The sequence below is a fragment of the Delphinus delphis genome, chromosome 4 (assembly GCF_949987515.2).
Source record: "Delphinus delphis chromosome 4, mDelDel1.2, whole genome shotgun sequence".
In the NCBI taxonomy this organism is placed as follows: domain Eukaryota; kingdom Metazoa; phylum Chordata; class Mammalia; order Artiodactyla; family Delphinidae; genus Delphinus; species Delphinus delphis.
The window spans coordinates 71,949,763-71,970,361 of NC_082686.1; the positions used below are offsets into that span (position 1 = coordinate 71,949,763).

The 20,599-nt window shown below is 40.1% G+C and overlaps 1 protein-coding gene and 1 pseudogene across 3 annotated transcripts in view; one reads left to right on the forward strand and one right to left on the reverse strand.

Moving 5' to 3' along the window:
• UBXN7 (UBX domain protein 7) overlaps positions 1-18,996 on the reverse strand; it is a 68,394-nt gene extending 49,398 nt beyond the window's left edge. The window contains exon 1 of one of the 3 annotated variants that reach the window (XM_060010865.1): positions 18,898-18,996. In XM_060010865.1, coding sequence (XP_059866848.1) covers positions 18,898-18,970 — 73 coding nt within the window. In that variant the 5' untranslated portion in view covers positions 18,971-18,996. Of the gene's footprint in view, positions 1-14,286; positions 14,330-14,665; positions 15,154-18,897 lie in introns of those variants that run through there. The other 2 variants (XM_060010866.1, XM_060010867.1) reach the window with 2 other exon arrangements.
• LOC132424791 (collagen alpha-2(IV) chain-like) lies at positions 17,953-18,925 on the forward strand (annotated as a pseudogene).
• Positions 18,997-20,599: the final 1,603 nt, after the last annotated feature.

Here is a 20,599-nt window from a genome sequence, read left to right on the forward strand (position 1 = left end):
TTCGTTTCTAAGGCTGACAGCTATTTTCTCTCAGTACATTGAAGACAGCATTCCAGTGTCTTCTGTTGTTGCTTCTGAGAAGTAAGTTGCCAGACTAAAGAAAAACATTTTTATACCAATCTGTTGTTTCTCTCTAGTTGCTTTTAAGATCTTCTCTGCCTTTGGTCTTCTGCAGTTTTACTCTATTTCCTGGGGCTAATTTTATTTATCCTCCTTGGGATTCACTGGACTTCCACCATAAGGACTGTTTTCATTTATCAGTTCTGAAAAATTCTCAGACATTTCTATTTAAAAATTACCACACAAGCTTTAAATGATACATTAAACAAGATGGACTTAATTGATATTTATAGGACATTCCACCCAAAAACAACAGCATACACTGTCTTCTCAAGTGCTCATGGAACATTCTCCAGGATAGATCGTATCCTGGGTCACAATTCAAGCCTTGGTAAATTTAAGAAAATTGAAATCGTATCAAGTATCTTTTCCAACCATAATGCTATGAGACTAGATATCAATTACAGGAAAAAAATCTGTGAAAATTACAAACACATGGAGGCTAAACAGTACACTATTAAATAACCAAGAGATCAATGAGGAAATCAAAAAATACCTAGAAACAAATGACAATGAAAATACAATGACCCAAAACCTATGGGATGCAGCAAAAGCAGTTCTAAGAGGAAGTTTATAGCAATACAATCTTACCTCAAGACACAAGAAACATCTCAGATAAACAACCTAAACTTACACCTAAAGCAATTAGAGTAAAGAAGAACAAAAAACCCCCAAAGTTAGCAGAAGAAAAGAAATCATAAAGATCAGATCAGAAATAAAAGAAAAAGAAATGAAGGAAACAACAGCTAAGATTAATAAAACTAAAAGCTGGTTCTTTGCAAAGATAAACAAAATTGATAAACCACTAGCCAGACTCATCAAGAAAAAAAGGGAGAAGACTCAAATCACTAGAATTAGAAATGAAAAAGGAGAAGTGACAACTGACATGGCAGAAATATAAAAGACCATGAGAGATTACTACAAGCAACTATATGCCAATGAAATGGACAAATTCTTAGAAAAGCACAACCTTCCGAGACTGGACCAGGAAGAAATAGAAAATATAAACAGACCAATCACAAGCACTGAAATTGAAACTGTGATTACAAATCTTCCAACAAACAAAAGTCCAGGACCAGATGGATTCACAGGCAAATTCTATCAAACATTTAGAGAAGAGCTAACACCTGTCCTTCTCAAACTCTTCCAAAATATAGCACAGGGAGGAACACTCCCAAACTCATTCTATGAGGCCACCGTCACCCTGATACCAAAACCAGATGAAGAGGTCACAGAAAACTACAGATCAATATCACTGATGAACACACATGCAAAAATCCTCAACAAAATACTAGCAAACAGAATCCAACAGCACATTAAAAGGATCATACACCATGATTAAATGGGGTTTATCCCAGGAATACAAGGATCCTTCAATATATGCAAATCAATCAATGTGATAAACCATATTAACAAATTGAAGGAGAAAAACCATATACTCAACTCAATAGATACAGAAAAAGCTTTCAACAAAATTCAACACCCATTTATGATAAAAATCCTGCAGAAAGTAGGCATAGAGGGAACTTACCTCAACATAATAAAGGCCATATATGACAAACCCACAGCCAACATCGTTCTCAATGGTGAAAAACTGAAACCATTTCCACTAAGATCAGGAACAAGACAAGGCTGCCCACTCTAACCACTATTATTCAATACAGTTTTGGAAGTTTTAGCCATAGCAATCAGAGAAGAAAAAGAAATAAAAGGAATCCAAATCAGAAAAGAAGAAGTAAAACTGTCACTGTTTGCAGATGACATGATACTATACAGAGAATCCCAAAGCTGCTACCAGAAAACTACTAGAGCTAACCAGTGAATTTGGTAAAGTAGCAGGATATAAAGTTAATGCACAGAAATCTCTAGCATTCCTATACACTAATGATGAAAAATCTGAAAGAGAAATTAAGGAAACACTCCCATTTACCACTGGAACAAAAAGAATAAAATACCTAAGAATAAACCTAACTAAGGAGACAAAAGACCTGTATGCAGAAAACTATAAGATACTGAGGAAAGAAATTAAAGATGATACAAACAGATGGAGAGATATACCATGTTCTTAGATTGGAAGAATCAACACTGTGAAAATGACTATACTACCGAAAGCAATCTACAGATTCAATGCAATCCCTATCAAACTACCAATGGCATTTTTCAAAGAACTAGAACAAAAAAATTTCACAGTTTGTATGGAAACACAAAAGACTCCAAATAGCCAAAGCAATCTTGAGAAAGAAAAACGGAGCTAGAGGAATCAGGCTCCCTGCCTTCAAACTATACTACAAAGCTACCGTAATCAAGATAGTATGGTACTGGCACAGAAACAGAAATATAGATCAATGGAACAGGATAGAAAGCCCAGAGATAAACCCACATGCCTATGGTCACCTTATCTTTGATAAAGGAGGCAAGAATATACAATGGAGAAAAGACAACCTCTTCAGTAAGTGGTGCTGGGAAAACTGGACACCTACATGTAAAAGAATGAAATTAGAACACTCCCTAAAACCATACACAAAAATAAACTCGGGCTTCCCTGGTGGCGCAGTGGTTGAAAGTCCGCCTGCCAATGCAGGGGACACAGGTTCGTGTCCCAGTCCAGGAAGATCCCACATGCCGCGGAGCAGCTGGGCCTGTAAGCCGTGGCCGCTGGGCCTGCATGTCCGGATCCTGTGCTCCGCAACAGGAGAGGCCACAACAGTGAGAGGCCTGCATACCGCAAAAATAAATAAATAAATAATAAATAAATAAACAAACTCAAAATGGATTAAAGACCTAATGTAAGGCCAGACACTATAAACCTCTTAGAGGAAAACATAGGCAGAACACTCTACGACATACATCACATCAAGATCCTTTTTGAACCACCTCCTAGAAAAATGGAAATAAAAACAAAAATAAACAAATGGAACCTAATGAAACTTAAAAGCTTTTCCACACGAAAGGAAACCATAAACAAGACGAAAAGCCAACTCTCAGAATGGGAGAAAATATTTGCAAACGAAGCAACTGACAAAGGATTAATCTCCAAAATATACAGGCAGCTCATGCAGCTCAGTATCAAAAAAACGCAAACAACCCAATCCAAAAATGGGCAGAAGACCTAAAGAGGCATTTCTCCAAAGAAGATATACAGATTGCCAACAAACACATGAAAGGATGCTCAACATCACTAATCATCAGAAAGATGCAAATCAAAACTACAATAAGGTATCACCTCACACGGGTCAGAATGGCCATCATCAAAAAATCTACAAACAATAAATGCTGGAGAGGGTGCGGAGAAAAGGGAACCCTCTTGCACTGCTTGTGGGAATGTAAACTGACACAACCACTATGGAGAACAGTATGGAGGTTCCTTAAAAAACTAAAAATAGAACTATCATATGACCCAGCAATCCCACTACTGGGCATATACCCTGAGAAAACCATAATTCAAAGAGTCATGTACCACAATGTTCATTGCAGCTCTATTTACAATAGGCAGGACACGGAACCAACCTAAGTGTCCATCTACAGATGAATGGATAAAGAAGATGTGGCACATATATACAATGGAATATTACTGAGCCATAAAAAGAAACGAAATTGAGTTATATGTAGTGAGGTGGATGGACCTAGAATCTGTCATACAGAGTGAAGTAAGTCAGAAAGAGAAAAACAAATACTGTATGCTAACACATATATATAGAATCCAAAAAAAAAAAAAAGGGGGTTCTGAAAAACCTAGGGGCAGGACAGGAATAAAGACACAGACATAGAGAATGGACTTGAGAACATGGGAGGGGGAAGGGTAAGCTGGGACAAAATGAGAGAGTGGCATGGACATATATACACTACCAAATGTAAAACAGATAGCTGGTGGGAAGCAGCCGCATAGCACAGGGAAATCAGCTCAGTGCTTTGGGACCACCTAGAGGGGTGGGATAGGGAGGGTGGGAGGGAGACCCAAGAGGGAGGAGATATGTGGATATATGTATACGTATAGCTGATTCACTTTGTTATACAGCGAAAGTAACACACCACTGTAAAGCAGTTATACTCCAATGAAGATGTTAAAAATAAATAAATAAATAAAAATTGCCTTACTCCTTCATTCACACTTATGTCCTTCTGGAACTCCAATTAGATGTATGTTAGAACTCTTCATTCTATGCTGTGCCAATTTGTTTCTTACCTGTTCATGAGCTTTTAATTTTAGTTAATTTTTTATAACTAGAAGTTCTGGGGTTTTTGTTTCCTAATCTGCCTGGTCAGAGACCCTTACTTCATACTCACATTTCTTTTCATTTCTTCTAATATATTAATCAAACTTACTGGAATTACTAAGACAAAATATAAACTTTCTGCAGTCTCTAGAGGTCACTGTCTCATTTCTGCTGGCTCTTGCTCACTATGCAATGTTTTTTAGTGCACTTTGTGATTTTTTTTTGACTATGATCTCAAGTGGCTTGGAATTTTAATCTGTAGATTTTTGAAGGCTGGGTTGAAGGTACATCCCTCCTAAGAGAAGGTAACTTGAGAGATTTTGTATGGTACCTGAAGGCATCACCAAACAGAGACTATTTAAAATACATTCTTGGGGCTTCCCTGGTGGTGCAGTGGTTAAGAATCTGCCTACCAATGCAGGGGACATGGGTTCGAGCCCTGGATGCGGGAAGATCCCACATGCCACGGAGCAACTAAGCCCGTGAACCACAACTACTGAGCCTGCACTCTAGAACCTGCTCGCCACAACTACTGAGCCCATGTGCCACAACTACTGAAGCCCTCGCGCCTAGGGCCCATGCTCCACAAGAGAAGCCACCGCAATGAGAAGCCTGTGCACCACAATGAAGAGTAGCCCCCGCTCGCTGCAACTAGAGAAAGCCTGTGAGCAGCAACGAAGACCCAATGCAGCCAAAAATAATAAATGTTAGTTCTTAAAAAAAATTTCTTTAAATAAAATAAAATACATTCTTTACTTGAAGTTTTATGAAACCACATGGGAAATGTGACCCTGTAAGGACCCTTGTTATAAATTCTCAGTGAAGATTTCTCCTGCCACACCCCAAATGCCAAGGTCCCCGCTTCATGTATGGGAAGGTTCTCCTTTCAGATTCCTCTCCTTAGGAAGGCTGCAAGTTTGTTTCCTGTGCCCTCTGATGCCATCAAAAGAGAAGTTCAAAGCCATCCAGTTCGGGCAGATTCAACCAGGGTGAAAGCTTACTTTAAACCATGCTAACATCTCATTTCCAATTTCATTTCATTTTTAGCTTCTGAATATTCTTTACTTTCTTGCCAGCCCAATCATACATTTTGAAAGATTTTTAAAAATATTTTATTCAGGATTTTCCTCACTTGGGAGGGTTATTCATGGTATCTCTCTAGTTTAGTCCTACTGCCAGAAATGAACTGCTGACTCGACTCTTAATATCTTTCATTTGTTTTCTCTTCTCTATTATTATCTCTAAGACTTTAAAATCAAGTCCTTAATTCTTCTTACCTGGATTACTACAATAGGCTCCTAACTGATCATCATTCTATCTTCCACTTTGCTGCTGAAGTTATGTTCCAAAATACAAGTGTGCTTATAACACACAAATACAAACACACACACACAGTTTAAGTTAATAGCTCTCTGACACCCACAGTATAAATTCCAAAGTTCTTATGATCTGGCGAGTCCTCTGTGATCAGACGTCAGCTTATCTCTCTGGCTTTTCCTCTCCTCTTCTCCATCCTATGCAATTCAGTACAGTCACACCAAATTACACGCTTGGAAAGTCCTTATTCCCCTTATCTCTCCCTTCGTCTAGTTCATGCATGCTCAAGAGTCACCATAAGTGTTACTTTTTTCAATTCCTGTGCTAAGCATTCTCTACACTACCTCCTCCCCACTCACTCCACTGTGATACTCTTCTATTACATACATGGACATACTACTAAGCAGTAAATACTTGTTTACTTTCTAGCTCCTCCAAAAGAGCAGGAGCTTCTTGAACACTGGGGTTGATTTTTGTCTTGGTACCCCAGCATCTAACGTCATGTTCGCTTGCATGTGATCAATATCTAATAAACTGATCTAAAACTATCTCATAGTACTTCAGCTAACCAGTTAGTACACTGGGGAAAGAAAGGCCAGACTTCAGCCAAAACAACCCTTCTATATCCTTTGAATTTTTTTCCTCTTGGCTGCACCACACGTTTGTGGGATCTTAGTTCTCTGACCAGGGATTGAATCCGGGCCCTGGCAGTGAAAGCGCCGAGTCCTAACCACTGGACCACCAGGGAATTCCCCTATCCTTTGAATTTTAAACCGCATATATTTATGTTTTAAATTTCATTTACAAAGCAATATGGTTACACTGTGGAAATCACAAATAGCAAATGGGTATTTAGGATAAATGAACTTAAGATAAAATGTCCAGTGAAAGCATCATATACAAATTTTAAATGTGCTATATCTCAAACAACATAAAGTGAAAATCACACGCTCCAAAAAACTCTCAGATGATATTGAGCAGCTACAGCTTTGTCAGAAAGCTGACAAAGACATATCTAAATGCTAGTAAAAAACAAAAACAGAACAAAATTATTTCATGGAACATGACAGGAAAAAAGCATTAATATATAATGTTGTGATTTAATGTTAACTCAATAAGTAACATTATAAAAAAGCATCAATCATTTCACTTAAATCTCCAGAAATTTACATATTTATGTTACTCAAAAATCTTTTTTGGGAACTGGACAAATACAGAATTGCCTTTTATTTGGAGTGCGCCTTATATCTGGGTATATATGGTAATTTAAGTTACATAGGGCCAGGGATGTTTTTTCTTTAAAAGGGCTTCATATGGGCTTCCCTGGTGGCGCAGTGGTTGAGAGTCCGCCTACCGATGCAGGGGACACGGGTTCATGCCCCGGTCCGGGAAGATCCCACATGCCGCGGAGCAGCTGGGCCCGTGAGCCATGGCCGCTGAGCCTGTGCGTCCAGAGCCTGTGCTCCGCAGCGGGAGAGGCCACAACAGTGAGAGGCCCGCGTACCGCAAAAAAAAAAAGGGCTTCATATATTACTCAAAATTGAGAAAATTTCCTCCACTATTCTCTCTTCAACTGCAAACAGCCCATCAGTCAACCAACAAATCCTACAGCTTCCATCTAATTAACAACACCCCTATCCATACTATTCTATGTCCACTGCTATACTCTTTGTTCATGCCTTCAACATCTCTTACATGAACTATCACATTTCTTTGCTCTTGGTCATGCTCCTTTTGATATACCTTCTATATTGCAAAAGAATGTAAATTTGATTATCTCCCTGTTTCAACAGTTCTGCACTGCTGACTGGAAAACTTTTCATCTCTCTTGAGCTGCACACAAGATTTGGCCCTTATAAACTGCTCCTATTTTATACCCTTCTGCTTTCATCTCACCTCTGTACCACTCCCTCCAGGTGCAGATGTTTTTGTAACCTAGGCAGATCACTTGGTGGTACTTTACAATGCCATGCCTCTGTACGATATGGAGAGTGACAGCAGTAAAATCAGTCCCATCATTCTTCTTCTCGTTTTTTTTTTTTTAATTTTATTTATTTATTTATTTTTGGCTGCGTTGGGGTTGGGTCCTCGTTGCTGCATGCAGGCTTTCTCTAGTTGCGGTGCGTGGGCTTCTCACTGCGGTGGCTTCTCTTTCCAGAGCACGGGCTCCGGGGGGTGTGGGCTTCAGCAGTTGTGGTGCACGGGCTCAGCTGCTCCGCGGCATGTGGAATCTTCCCGGACCAGGGCTTGAACCCGTGTCCCCTGCACTGGCAGGCGGATTCTTAACCACTGCACCACCAGGGAAGTCCCAGTCCCCTCATTTTTCTTGACAACACACCAAATACCCACCTGTTAAGTTGTGGACCTTCCCCCTCCCTCCTCACCCTAAAGTATATACAGGAACAGATACTACTTTTCCACAGGGCCTTATCTCTATCCTTGTCTCTGCTAGCTCTTCTATCTTACAGACTTTAAAAACTCACTGAACTGGCCAGTTCTCACTTTTCTCAAACCAGTTCTCTCTCCATAAGTCCTCAGTCAAGCTGAACCAAAAGTTCTCAAATTCTATACTATATATAAAATAAGCAATAAGGTCCTACTATATAGCATAAGGAACTATATTCAATATCTTATAATAAACTATCATGGAAAAGAATAAGAAAATATATATATATATATACGTATGTATAACTGAATCACTTTGCTGTACACCAGAAACTAACACAACATTGTAAAAACTATACTTCAATAAAAATAAAATAATTAAAAAAATAAAAAGTTCTCAAGTTCTAGTATATACAGACTTACATTCTCACCATTAGGAAACACTTTAAAAAAGTGAAATCTCAGACTTCCTTGTGGTGCAGTGGTTAAGGATCCGCCTGCCAATGCAGAGAACATGGGTCCGAGCCCTGGTCTGGGAAGATCCCACATGCCGCGGAGCAACTAAGCCCAGGCGCCACAATCACTGAGCCTGCACTCTAGAGCCCGTGAGCCACAACTACTGAGCCCGTGTGCCACAACTACTGAAGCCCATGCGCCTAGAGCCTGTGCTCTGCAACAAGAGAAGCCACCACAATGAGAAGCCTGTGCACAACAACGAAGAGTAGCCCCTGCTTGCCGCAACTAGAGGAGGCCCTCACGCAGCAACAAAGACCCAACACACAAAAATAAAAACAAATTCAACTTTTTGAGGGAAAGGAGTTGTTCAAACATCCCAGTAGCCAACTGTATGTTAGGTAATTAAATACAGATTCTTGGGGCAAAACCAGCACAAATTTGATGAAAATTTTCCATATCATTACTCATAAAACCTGAAGTTTTCAGTGCTTTTCTAATATTTTTACATTGTGTCCAGTTATACTGGTTACATTACTATATTTCTTAAATGCTAGTCTAAAAGTTCAGTGTCTATTGTACTCCACCATTTTAATTTATCTACACAGCAGCTTCTGAAAATTAAAAGGTTCCTGTATGTAAACTACTCTGGCTACTTATTCCAGCAAGAGATACATGAACTATTATCTTTGCCCCATAATAAACCCTAAAACTAGCTTCTGAATGACACCTACTGATCTTTTTCTTTTCAGAGAATTAAATGGCTGAGTTTATACCATTTGGGCTCTTGTCTCTCTAGGTGCTCACCACACTGCACTAAAGCACCACAAAAGGGACAAACAACATGCTGGGACTTCCCTGGTGGCGTAGTGGTTAAGACTCCGCGCGCTCCCAATGCAGGGGGCCCACGTTCGATCCCTGGTCGGGGAACTAGATCCCATATGCATGCCACAACTAAGAATTCACAAGCCACAACTAAGGAGCCCGTGTGCTGCAACAAAGGAGCCAGCAAGCTGCAACTAAGGAGCCCACGTGCTGCAACTAAGGAGTTCGACTGCTGCAACTAAGACTTAGTACAACCAAATAAATAAATAAATATTAAAAAAAAAAAAGAACATGCTGATGCAGGATCGAAACTCCCTTCTGCTATAATAGCAACCAATCCCAGCTGCTTCACTCCTTTTGAAATTTGTTCATAAGGAAATTCAACTTAAAAATGACCACTGCTGGGAATTCCCTGACAGTCCAGTGGTTAGGACTTGGCCCTTGCACTGCAAGTCCCAGGTTCAATCCCTGGTGGGGGAACTAAAGTCCTGCAAGTGGCCCCCCCAAAAAAGAGCTGATGTAGAAACACAGGAAAATGTAAAAAAAGTATAGGTGAGTATTCCAGAGATCTACTGAACTATAGATTAAAATAGAATTTATTAAAAGGGATTATACCGAGAATGACTTTAAGACAAAAATAAAGCTATAATAAATGAAATAATAACTGTGATATTTTGGGGGGCAGAAGGTGTCAACACTCAAGGCTCAGAATTGCTCTTTTTAACATCTTTATTGGAGTATAATTGCTTTACAATGGTGTGTTAGTTTCTGCTGTATAACAAAGTGAGAACTGCCATTCTTATCTATAATCCTCACTTAACCATTTAGTGCTAGAATCTAAACTATAGGCAGCGTATCATATATCTGTTGACAATCTGACAGGATAACTTCCATCATTGGAGCTTGTCAGTATAGTGACCTAAGAGCTTTCCATAAAAGGGGTCTCTACTTATGAGATTTTTTAAAAAAGAAGCACATGCTAAATCCTGGCAAGACTGAAGAAGGCAGTATTAGAGAGGGGCCCAAGAAGCAAAATACACCATTCACTTTCTTAAATAAAGCCAAATTATCTGAGCTATCTGTGCTTGTATAATCAGGCATTCTTAGTTTATCACTTGTTTTATCACTTAGTGTATCTTTTTTCTCTTTTAAAACGTAGATCCTGCCCCCACTCCAATTGGAAGGGTCTGGGTAGGGCCCAGGAATATGCCATTTTTTAAAACATTTATTTATTTATTTGGATGTGCTGGGTCTTAGTTGCAGCAGGAGCGCTCCTTAGTTGTGGTTCGCGGGCTCCTTTGTTATGGCTCACCAGCTCCTTAGTTGCGGCACATGGGCTCCTTAGTTGTGGCATGCGAACTCTCAGTTGCAGCATGCATGTGGGATCTAGTTCCCTGACCAGGGATCAAACCCGGACCCCTTGCATTGGGAGCACAGAGTCTTAACCACTGCACCACCAGGGAGGTCCCAAGTGTATCGTTTTAGAAACAGAAGATAACTGAAGGATAATTAAAGGTTCCAGTGGTTCTTAATGTCAGGAAGTAGTAGAGGCATCTAGAAATGTGAGACACCATTTTTGGTGTTTCATGATTAGGGGATAGGAGCACTACTGGCATTTAGTGGAGAGAAGCCAGGGGTGCCTTAGTAGCTTGGAAAATGTCTCCCCTCCCCTAAAGATTTCTCACACCTTCATTTCAGACTTCTGGCCTCCAGAACTGAGAGAATAACTGTGTTAAGCAATGCAGTTTGTGGTAATTTGTTACAGCAGCCACAGGAAACTCATACAACTGCTAAATCTTCTGCAATGAACAGAACAGTCCTACAGAACAAGAAACTGTCCTAGCCAAAATGCCAATAACACTTCCACTTAGCTAAACAGAGGAACAGAAGGTTAACTGAGAGGGCAAAGGAAAAGTAAGGAGGGCTAAATGATATAGAGGACAGGAACAGTGATACACAAATTTAAACAAGTTACAAGTTTTACCCATTTACTTAGAGGTAATAACAATTTTTGATGAGTCAGCCGTAAAAAATTTGAACTTCTCTCTTATTATATTCAGAATGAAGAACAAATCTTTTTTAAAAGGGGGAGGGGGGCCTTTAAAAGAAACTTGCAGGTTTAAACTACCTGTAAACCTGTTCATGGGCTTATTTTGAGGTCTCAATATTATAGGTAGCAGCAGGATAGCTTAATCTAACCCAGGGTCTTAGTTTGTTCAGGCTGCTGTAACAAAAATACAATAGACTGGGTGGCTTAAACAATGAACATTTATCTCTCACAGTTCTGCAGGTTGGGAAATCAAAGATCAGGCTCCAGTAGATTTGGTGTGTGATGCAGGCCCACTTCCTGGTTGATAAGACAGTTGTCTTCTCCGTGTGTACTCACATGGTGGAAGGGCCCAGATAGCTCTCTGGGGTCTCCTTTTTAAGTACACTAATCCCATTCATAAGGACTCCACCCTCATGACCTAACCACCTCCTAAAGGCCCCACCTCCTAATAACATCACACTGGGGGCTCAGGATTTCAAAATATCAAATTTTGGGAAGGACACAAAAATTCAGTCCATAACACCCCATAATCCATATCTATGGCCAAAGTCCCACTTTACTGTTTCTCACCACATGCACTTTTTATTTATCCACTACCTTTTCTTCCATCTGCTTTAGCTTGCTAATGGCACCAAAGGCATTAAGCCAGCTTGTGGCACCCAATTTATCAGTGGCCATCTTCTTGCTGCTGCCTCTTAGTTCACACTCTTTCTCCTTTAATGACTTCATATAGAAAATAGCCCCAAACCTGTAATGCCTGTTTCCACCACAGCTGGAAAGAAGAATCAAGAGACATTTCAAACTTTAGTAGTCCTTTATACCTATTCTCTACACTATTTTCAATGCCGAAAAAACAGTCTCTTCACTATTATCAAGGAACCTAAGTATGGTAGTCACAGAGATTTTTTTTAAAAAGAAAAAAATCCCTCTACAGACCCTTTCTTGCCCCACAGGGATAGAGCACAGAAATGACAGGGACACAAAGTGGTTACTTTTTGGTTCTACACTTCCCCTAGAAATGATAATAAAGCCAGCCAGACTATCCACCAAGGAAATGAGAGTCGGTAACAGTTGCAAGAAGTAAGATGAAAGTTCAACCTCCTCACTGGTCTCCCACCTGGAGTTTTTAACTATTGAGGAATAGAAAATATTTTTTTAAAAATTTATATACAAGCACTATGGAGAACACTATGGAAGTTCCTTAAAAAACTAAAAATAGAACTACCATATGATCCAGCAATCCCACTCCTGGGCATATATCTGGATAAAACCATAATTTGAAAGGATACATGCACCCCACTGTTCACTGCAGCACTACTGACAATAGCCAAGACAGGGAAGCAATGTCCATCGACAGAGGAACAGATAAAGGAGATGTGGTATATACACACAATGGAATATTACTCAGCCATAAAAAAGGATGAAATAATGCCATTTGCAGCAACATGGATGAACCTAGAGATTATCACACCAAGTGAAGTAAGTCAGTCAGAGAAAGACAAAATGCAAAATGGTGTATGTATCAATAGTAACTTAGGAAAATAGTATGACTTTCTTAAAGTCACACACCTATCATATGATCCCACTCCTAACTATTTATCCAAAGGAAATGAAAACATATATTCACACACTTGTACATTAATGTTTTGGGCAGCTTTATTTATAATCTCCCAAACAAGAAACAACACAATTATCCATTCATTTAATGGATAAACAAATTGTAGTATATCCACACAATGGAATATTATTCACCAATAAAAAGGAACTACTCATACCACAACATCATGAATGAATCTCAAATGCAGTATGCTAAGTAAAAGAAGCCAGACTCAAAAGAAGCCCGACTACATACTGTGATTCCATTTAGATGACATTCTGGAAAAGAACAGACAAAAAGATTAGGCTACAGGTGAGAGGAGGGATTGACTACAAAGGGGCGGGGGGAAATTTCTGAGGATAGAACTGTTCTGCATCTTGGGGACTTCCCTGGTGGTGCAGTGGTTAAGAATCTGCCTGCCAATACAGGGGATATGTGTTCCAACCCTGGTCCAGGAAGATCCCACATGCTGCAGAGCAACTAAGCACATGTGCCCTAACTACTGAGCCTGAGCTCTAGAGCCTGTGAGCCACAACTGCTGAGCCCATGTGCCGCAACTACTGAAGCCTGCATGCCTAGAGCCCGAGCTCCGCAACAAGAGAAGCCACCGCAATGAGAAGCCCACGCACCGCAACGAAGAGTAGCCACTGCTTGCCGCAACTAAAGAAAGCCTGCACACAGCAAGACCCAATGCAGCCAAAAATAAATAAATAAGTTTATTTAAAAAAAAAAAAAAGAACTGTTCTGCATCTTTATTGTGGTTTTACGACTGTATGCACTTATGAAAACTTTAACTCTACACTAAAAAGGTTAAATTTTACTGTATGCAAATTATACCCTTTATTTTAACAGAATTTGGGTTTACATTTTGTATGTGTTCTTTTTATTTCATTTTTTAAAACAATTAATTTTTATTGCATTTTTACTAAAGCATTAGTCTCTGGGGAATTCCCTCCTTTCACTGCTGAGGACCCGGGTTCGATCCCTAGTTGGGGAACTAAGATCCCACAAGCCACGTGTGGCGTAGCACCCCCCCAAAAAAAGAAAAATTAAAAGTATTGGTCTATGAAGATTTTTTTTTAAGGGGGGGGCAGTCCTTTCCTACAAATAAATTTGAGAAGCACTGACCTATACATATAACCCTAACTCACTTTACTTCTCTGGGCCTTCAATTTCTCATTTTAACTCAGAAATGGGTCAATATGGTTTCTAAGATGCCTTCCAACCCTAACCAAGAAAAATCTGTGAATATTCAATGATTTCTGGTTTCCCAAAGTGCCTACATAATATCTGACATATTACCCTACTCCTAATGTTTGAAGTACCATCACATTCTCCTGGTTTTCCTCCTACATCTTTGGTTTCTTCCGATCCTTCTCTGTACTTTCTTCTTTACCGTCTGTTAGATGTTAGTGTTCCTTCAGCTTTGTGTCCTGGAACAAAGGACACATCCACTTTTATAGCTTCAACTGCCATCAATATGACTCATCAGATGTCACTCTTCTTTCTAGACCCAAATATTCATTTCCCTACTGAACAGCTCCATTTGGAAGTCCCACAGGCAGCAACTTACCTAAGCTGAACTAATCATCTCCCCAAACCTCTGCTACTATTCCATACCTTCACAAATTGTATTATTATACACTTAGACATCCAAAACAGAATCCTAAGCTTCATTCTGACTCCTCTGAATTCTTCCCTTACCTTTCAGAGTCCACTTCTCTGCCACTAACTTATTTCAGGACACCAGCATCTTCAATTATTGCAACAGTCTTCTATTGATGTCTATGCCTACCTCTTCTCACCTATGGCCAAGTAGCTCTTTCTGAAAAAACCAAATATGATTGTGTCACTCCCCTAATTAAAACTTTTCACTGACTCCCCACTACATTCAGAATAAAGCCAAGATTTCTTAACATGAGTTACAAGGCCCTTCCTAATCTGGTACCCTCTTATCTCTTCAGCCCCATTTATTGCATCTCACACAAGCTATGCTCTCTTCATTTGGAATTATCATCAATTCCCTCAACCTACTGTCTCTCCTTTCTTGTCTCCATATGTATGCCTGTCCCTCTTTCCTCCAGGTCTCTGAACATGTTTCTCCTGCCAGAAACAGCTCCCCTCCAGGTTTTAGCTAAGAAATTATTTCTTCTGGAAGCTTTTCTTGACCTCCCTCATTTATGCTACAGTAACAGCTCCTTACCATTATCCCAATGTATTACAATACCCATTTATGTGTCTGTATTCCCATTAACCTTTAAGCTTTTTGAGGACAGACACCATGTCTTGCTCATGGTAGTATCCCCAAGATCTGAACCATGCCTGGCACATAGTAGTCTATTAATAAATACTGAGTTTACTAGTAAGAGTCTACTCGCAACTCAAAAAAATTTATTCCCTCCCTAATTTCTGCTCAAACTTCATTAACACCTTTTGAAATAGTTCTTAAAATTCCAGAAGAGTTTTAATAACTAGATCACTTGCAACTACCTTTCTTGACACAGAGAACTTAAATACACTTTAATACTAACCCAAGAAAAATGTATTGTAGAAAGAAAATGGAAGTTGACTACAAATCCAAATACAACAAACACCAAGAGTTTCTAATTTAACAAATATGCATTCATTCAACAATTTTAAAAAAGATTAAACTAAAGGGGTTCTATAATTTCATTAAGTCCGTGAATGCCTACTATACACAAAGCTTTATGGAATGCTACACTAGCAACCACTTGTACTCTTCTCAGCCTCACTTTCTATTCCCTCACTTTTTGGCCTTACCTTCTGATTGTGTATTTACTTCTACCTATTCTATAGCATCTATATATCCCTCATCTCATGAATTATTCTGATTACATCTATGCATTTTGTATACATGTGGCTGGATGTCAGTCCAAGTTGGTGTTAATGGGATACTGCCGTGGTTCAAAACATTTTAAAAAACTGCTCTTTTGGAATTACCTTCAGATCCAGTGGCACATTCTTTCCTCAGGTTTTGAGAACTGATATAACTTCTGAAAGCAGTCAGCAGTCTAAGCCATATATGAGAGCATCAAGGGAGATCAAACTGAGTAATACTGTAAAATGTGGTAGACTATAAAATAACAGGACTGGATTTCTATGTAGCTTGAAATAATGCTAATGGCATCAATGGTAAAGGTACATAGCTTCTCAGTGTGACCACTTCAAAGACCATCACTTCCCTTGGCTATCTGCTTATCAAAGGGTTTAATCATAGGAAAAATGTTTACGATGTAACGTTAATTGAAAATTTCAGAATTCTAAATTATGTACATTATGATCCACAATGTAAAAATAATTTAAAAGTAATTTAAAAAATAAAAATAAGTATGTAAACAAGAACTGGAAGATAATATGTGAAATAAATAATATTGCTATTGTGAGAATGAATTAGTGTTTCTTTTTTCAAAATTATTTCATGTGATATCTTTTTAATGTTTTTTAAAAGTCAGAGTCATCAGTTCATACTCACATATAGAGAGAGAGTGTGAGAGATCTGTTCTATTTAGTGAGAAATAAAAGTTAAAATTCTTTCAATTTTCTCTTCTACTTCTAAATGCCACAGAAAAGGTAAGACTCACATTTTTGAAAATGCATTGCTTTTACCACAATGTTGGGCTTCCAAGTAAGTAAAATCTTTTTGAAATGAGAGCATAAACTCTTAAGGTCAGTTTCATTCATCTAGCAATAAATAAATTTCAAATACCTTTTTGTCATAAATACTACCATTTAAAATATTAGTGGGGACTTCCCTGGTGGTCCAGTGGTTAAGACTCTGCGCTTCCATTGCAGGGGGCACGGGTTCTATCCCTGGTCGGGGAATTAAGATACCATATGCCACACAGCCAAAAATATATATATATATATATATATATATACGTATACATATATATATATATACATATATATATATATACACACACACACAAATTTTTTTAGGATATATGAAAGGGAATAAAGAGGTCAATCATGTGTTTCTAATATTTAATTACTATCTTGTAAAAAATCATTATTATAAATCCATAATACATTAAGAAGAATCTAAGGTATTTTCGCTTTTACAGACCTCCAGATACCACTGTCTACTGAGGGTCTCCAACTTGATTCAGGAATAGAAGGGCCTGTGACCAGGAAACAAGCCATGAAGACTGGCACACAGAAACAGAATTAAAACAATTAAGTGAGTCACTTCATCTCACCACATTTTGGGTTTTGTCTACACCTACCAAAAATGTTGCATTAGAAGGAATAATGTGAGACTAAAACAATCCGAGTTCCTAAAGTGGTAGTTAGCATAAAAAACTGAAATGAAATAGGTGGCATCTTAAACCACCTCTAGAAAATCTAAAGAAAAGATAATGATAATCACTTCTATATGTAATTCACTACAAAGATTTTTCTATATAAACATAATACAGCAGTATTAACTTATATACACAATAATTTTCTGATTTTCCCAATAATGATCTGCTTAGACACTGGGAAATGCATTACATCTCTAATATAATAGTCCAATCACAATTTTTAAATATTAAGAAAAGTTATTCCAATTCTCATCCCAATTTTGTTACAAATTTTACTTTATCAACTTTGACTCGATGTTTCATGCCCACAGGCTAGACAATGCATCAAACATATAGTTATCGCTGCAAAGTAAAAACTAAAAATACCTTTAACTATAAAACGACAACTCGCAAACAACCGGCAGTGGTTAAAATATAAAATTTCACTTAACCAGATCTTGCACGTCAAACTCTGGATACATTGAAAATGGAAATGTTCTCTGCATCTAACAAACTACCAAATAATGTATAGATCTGCTAACATTCTGACCTCCTTACAAAATGACAAACTAGAACGGCAAAATTACACTCAGGCACATGTAGTACTCTTCTCTCAAATCACTCCACAGAGAACTTCATCATTTGCTCCGCCCTCTAATAACTCATGCAAAAAAAGTTCAGCACCATCACAGAGAACAAGACAGAGAGAATTCATAGAACGGCTTAGGGCCTTTCCTCCAGGCAGTAAGAGGATCTGCGTGTGCCCTTCGCAGGGGTCCAAAGGAAAAGAAAAACCGTGGGTTTGGGGTATACTGACATCCAGAAACTGATTTTGTCTCAAAGAAGTTTCTGCCGTCATTCCTATTTTATCAGCAGGAGGCCCTGGCGCCATCGTCTCAGTCTTTATTATTTTTTAATGGGGAGGTGGGAAACGCCACCGAGGATTCCTCCAGGCCTTTCCTATTAAGGTCTGGGGGGGTTCCCCCTCATTCTTCTCTTAAAATCTCAGTCTGGAGGGTACTCCTCAGCACCCCCCCCTTTCTGGCGGCCTATCCCCCGAGATCGGTAAAGGCGCTGCCGAACCCACCAGCCTCGCCGTTAAGGCGGGAGGGCCCGAACACGCCAGGGCCACAGCGATGGCTCCGAGGGGCCCAGAAAGGGGAAGGGCAGGCCAGGGACGGGGGGGAGAATGACCTGGCCAAGGAAAAACGGAATAAGGAGGTGAGGGGATGCGCTGCACCCCAAGGCTGCACAGAGAAGAGGCGATGATGATGAAGGAGGAGGGCGGTGGCCCGGGTGCGGCCCCCCACCTCTCCCGCCCCCAGGTCCCCGGGCCGGCGGGGGAGGATGAGCTCGGCCCATTCCCCGGGTCTGGGCTGAAAGGGGGTGGGGAGGTTTCCCTCCACACTGCGAGAAGACCAAGAACGAGGGTATGGGGTGCGCGGGGGTAAGGGGGTGTCTCCCGCCTGAACCCGGAGACCCGACGCCGTCGTCGCCTCTTCCTCAGGAGGGAGGACGAGAGCTGTGGGTAAAGCCCGAGGGAGGAATGCATGAAGGTAAAGGGAAGCCCAGGGCAGACCGGCCGCCCGCTCCAGACCCCACTCTCCACCTTCCGGTAACCGCGTCTCTTACCGGTGATGGCGGTGAACTGCTGAATTAACCCCTTCAGCGCCGAGGACGCCGCGGAGCCCCCGTGGGCAGCCATCTTACCGCCGCCGCCGCTGCCGCCGAACAACAACACAGACACACACGGAACGCCCTCCCCCACCTCGCCGCACGGTTTGCGCAGGCTCATTGACCGCCCCCAAGCTCCGCCCCGCCCACCCCGGCCCCCCGTGGCGGCCTGCGCAGGCGCACTTCCAGATCGGTCAGGGAGAGCATTCTGCTCTCTGGGTTGGCTGCTCGGTTGCTGTCCGCCACCGCATCCTTCATTGCAACCTCTGGTGCCTTCCTCTCCAAGCTCTAAGGCTAGTCTCAGAGACGCGAAATTGCTTCCTAAGTTTCCGAAGGGCTTGGTAGGTAGTAGGCTATTTGCGTTTCAGCTTCACAAGCTTTATTAACAGACCCAACTGCCGATGACAGTATATTTTTTGTTTTTGCAACTCCAGAGCCCTCTGCTAGGTTTCCTGCAACTCCTATCAAAATACAAATCCTACATCGTTGCACTAAAGCGACTTTCGCACCTGCTCCCCAGCCTCTAAACTAATTGATTAGTGCGGCAGCCCATGCATCAGAAGTAAAATACCAGAACCCATGGTCCAGTCCACTTTCCTTCAATAAATTTGCAACACAGCTTCCCTCAAGGTCTTAGTTTCCTCACCTATAAAATGAGAAGGTGTCATTTATGTAAGGAAAAAAATGTGTATATGTATATACAGTATAGGAAAGAAATGTATAGAAAGGTCACTGGAAAGGTGTCCTCAAAACAATAATGGTTACCTCTAAGAGAGGTAAGCAATGGAGGGCATGGTGAAAGCGGACCTTGAGAGGGTTTTTATCCTTTATTTTTAAACAGAGGTGATATTAGTATGTTAACTATATGATTTAAAGTACTTTAAAAAACAATTACAGGAGTACACTCAAATTTGGTGATCCACCCACCTTGAACATAAAGAGACTCAGTTTAGGTTCTAGCCTCCCACCTCCCACCCACATATTTTGCATCTACACAGAAAAATGGCCCAATAAAAGATGAGATGAGTCATCTGGAGAACTGACCCATCCTAAGAGTCTGTAAATGCGCTATTGGGATGAATTAAAAAATAACCAAGTTAAATCAAAGTAACCATAGGGTTATATGATTGGTGTATAAGAAAGCAGACTCCTAACCAAGAGTATTGTCAGTTAAATGACAACCTCCTAGGTTGCTGCAGTTTTCTAGGTGGGTTGAGGAAGCCCAGGAACCAGTTGTAGATTTGGGAAGCTGTTTGGTTCACATTAACACAAAGGTGCAAAAATGGAGGTGAAAACCAAAGCAAGAAACAGTGTGACCTCTTCCTTCCTAAAGGCCTTAATCCTAAAGTCTGTGTCACTATAGCCAACCATGCAAAATGGGGTTCCAAATAAAATAGTCTCTCTACAAAAACTAGATGCAGTTATTTCTGTACCTCCATTAAATGGAGAGACTAACAATGAGATCTGTAGGTTTATTTCCAAGGTCTTAGGGTTCAGATATAGTGATGTCATTTTTAGATTAATCTTTTGAAAAACTGGTAAAGATCGTGGTATCCACAACTCTAGAAAAGATTTTGTAGAAATTAAAATGTAGGCTAAAAGAAAAGGAGGCAGGAAACTAATAACAAAACCTTGAAAATCAGTTTTGGATTGTTAAAGA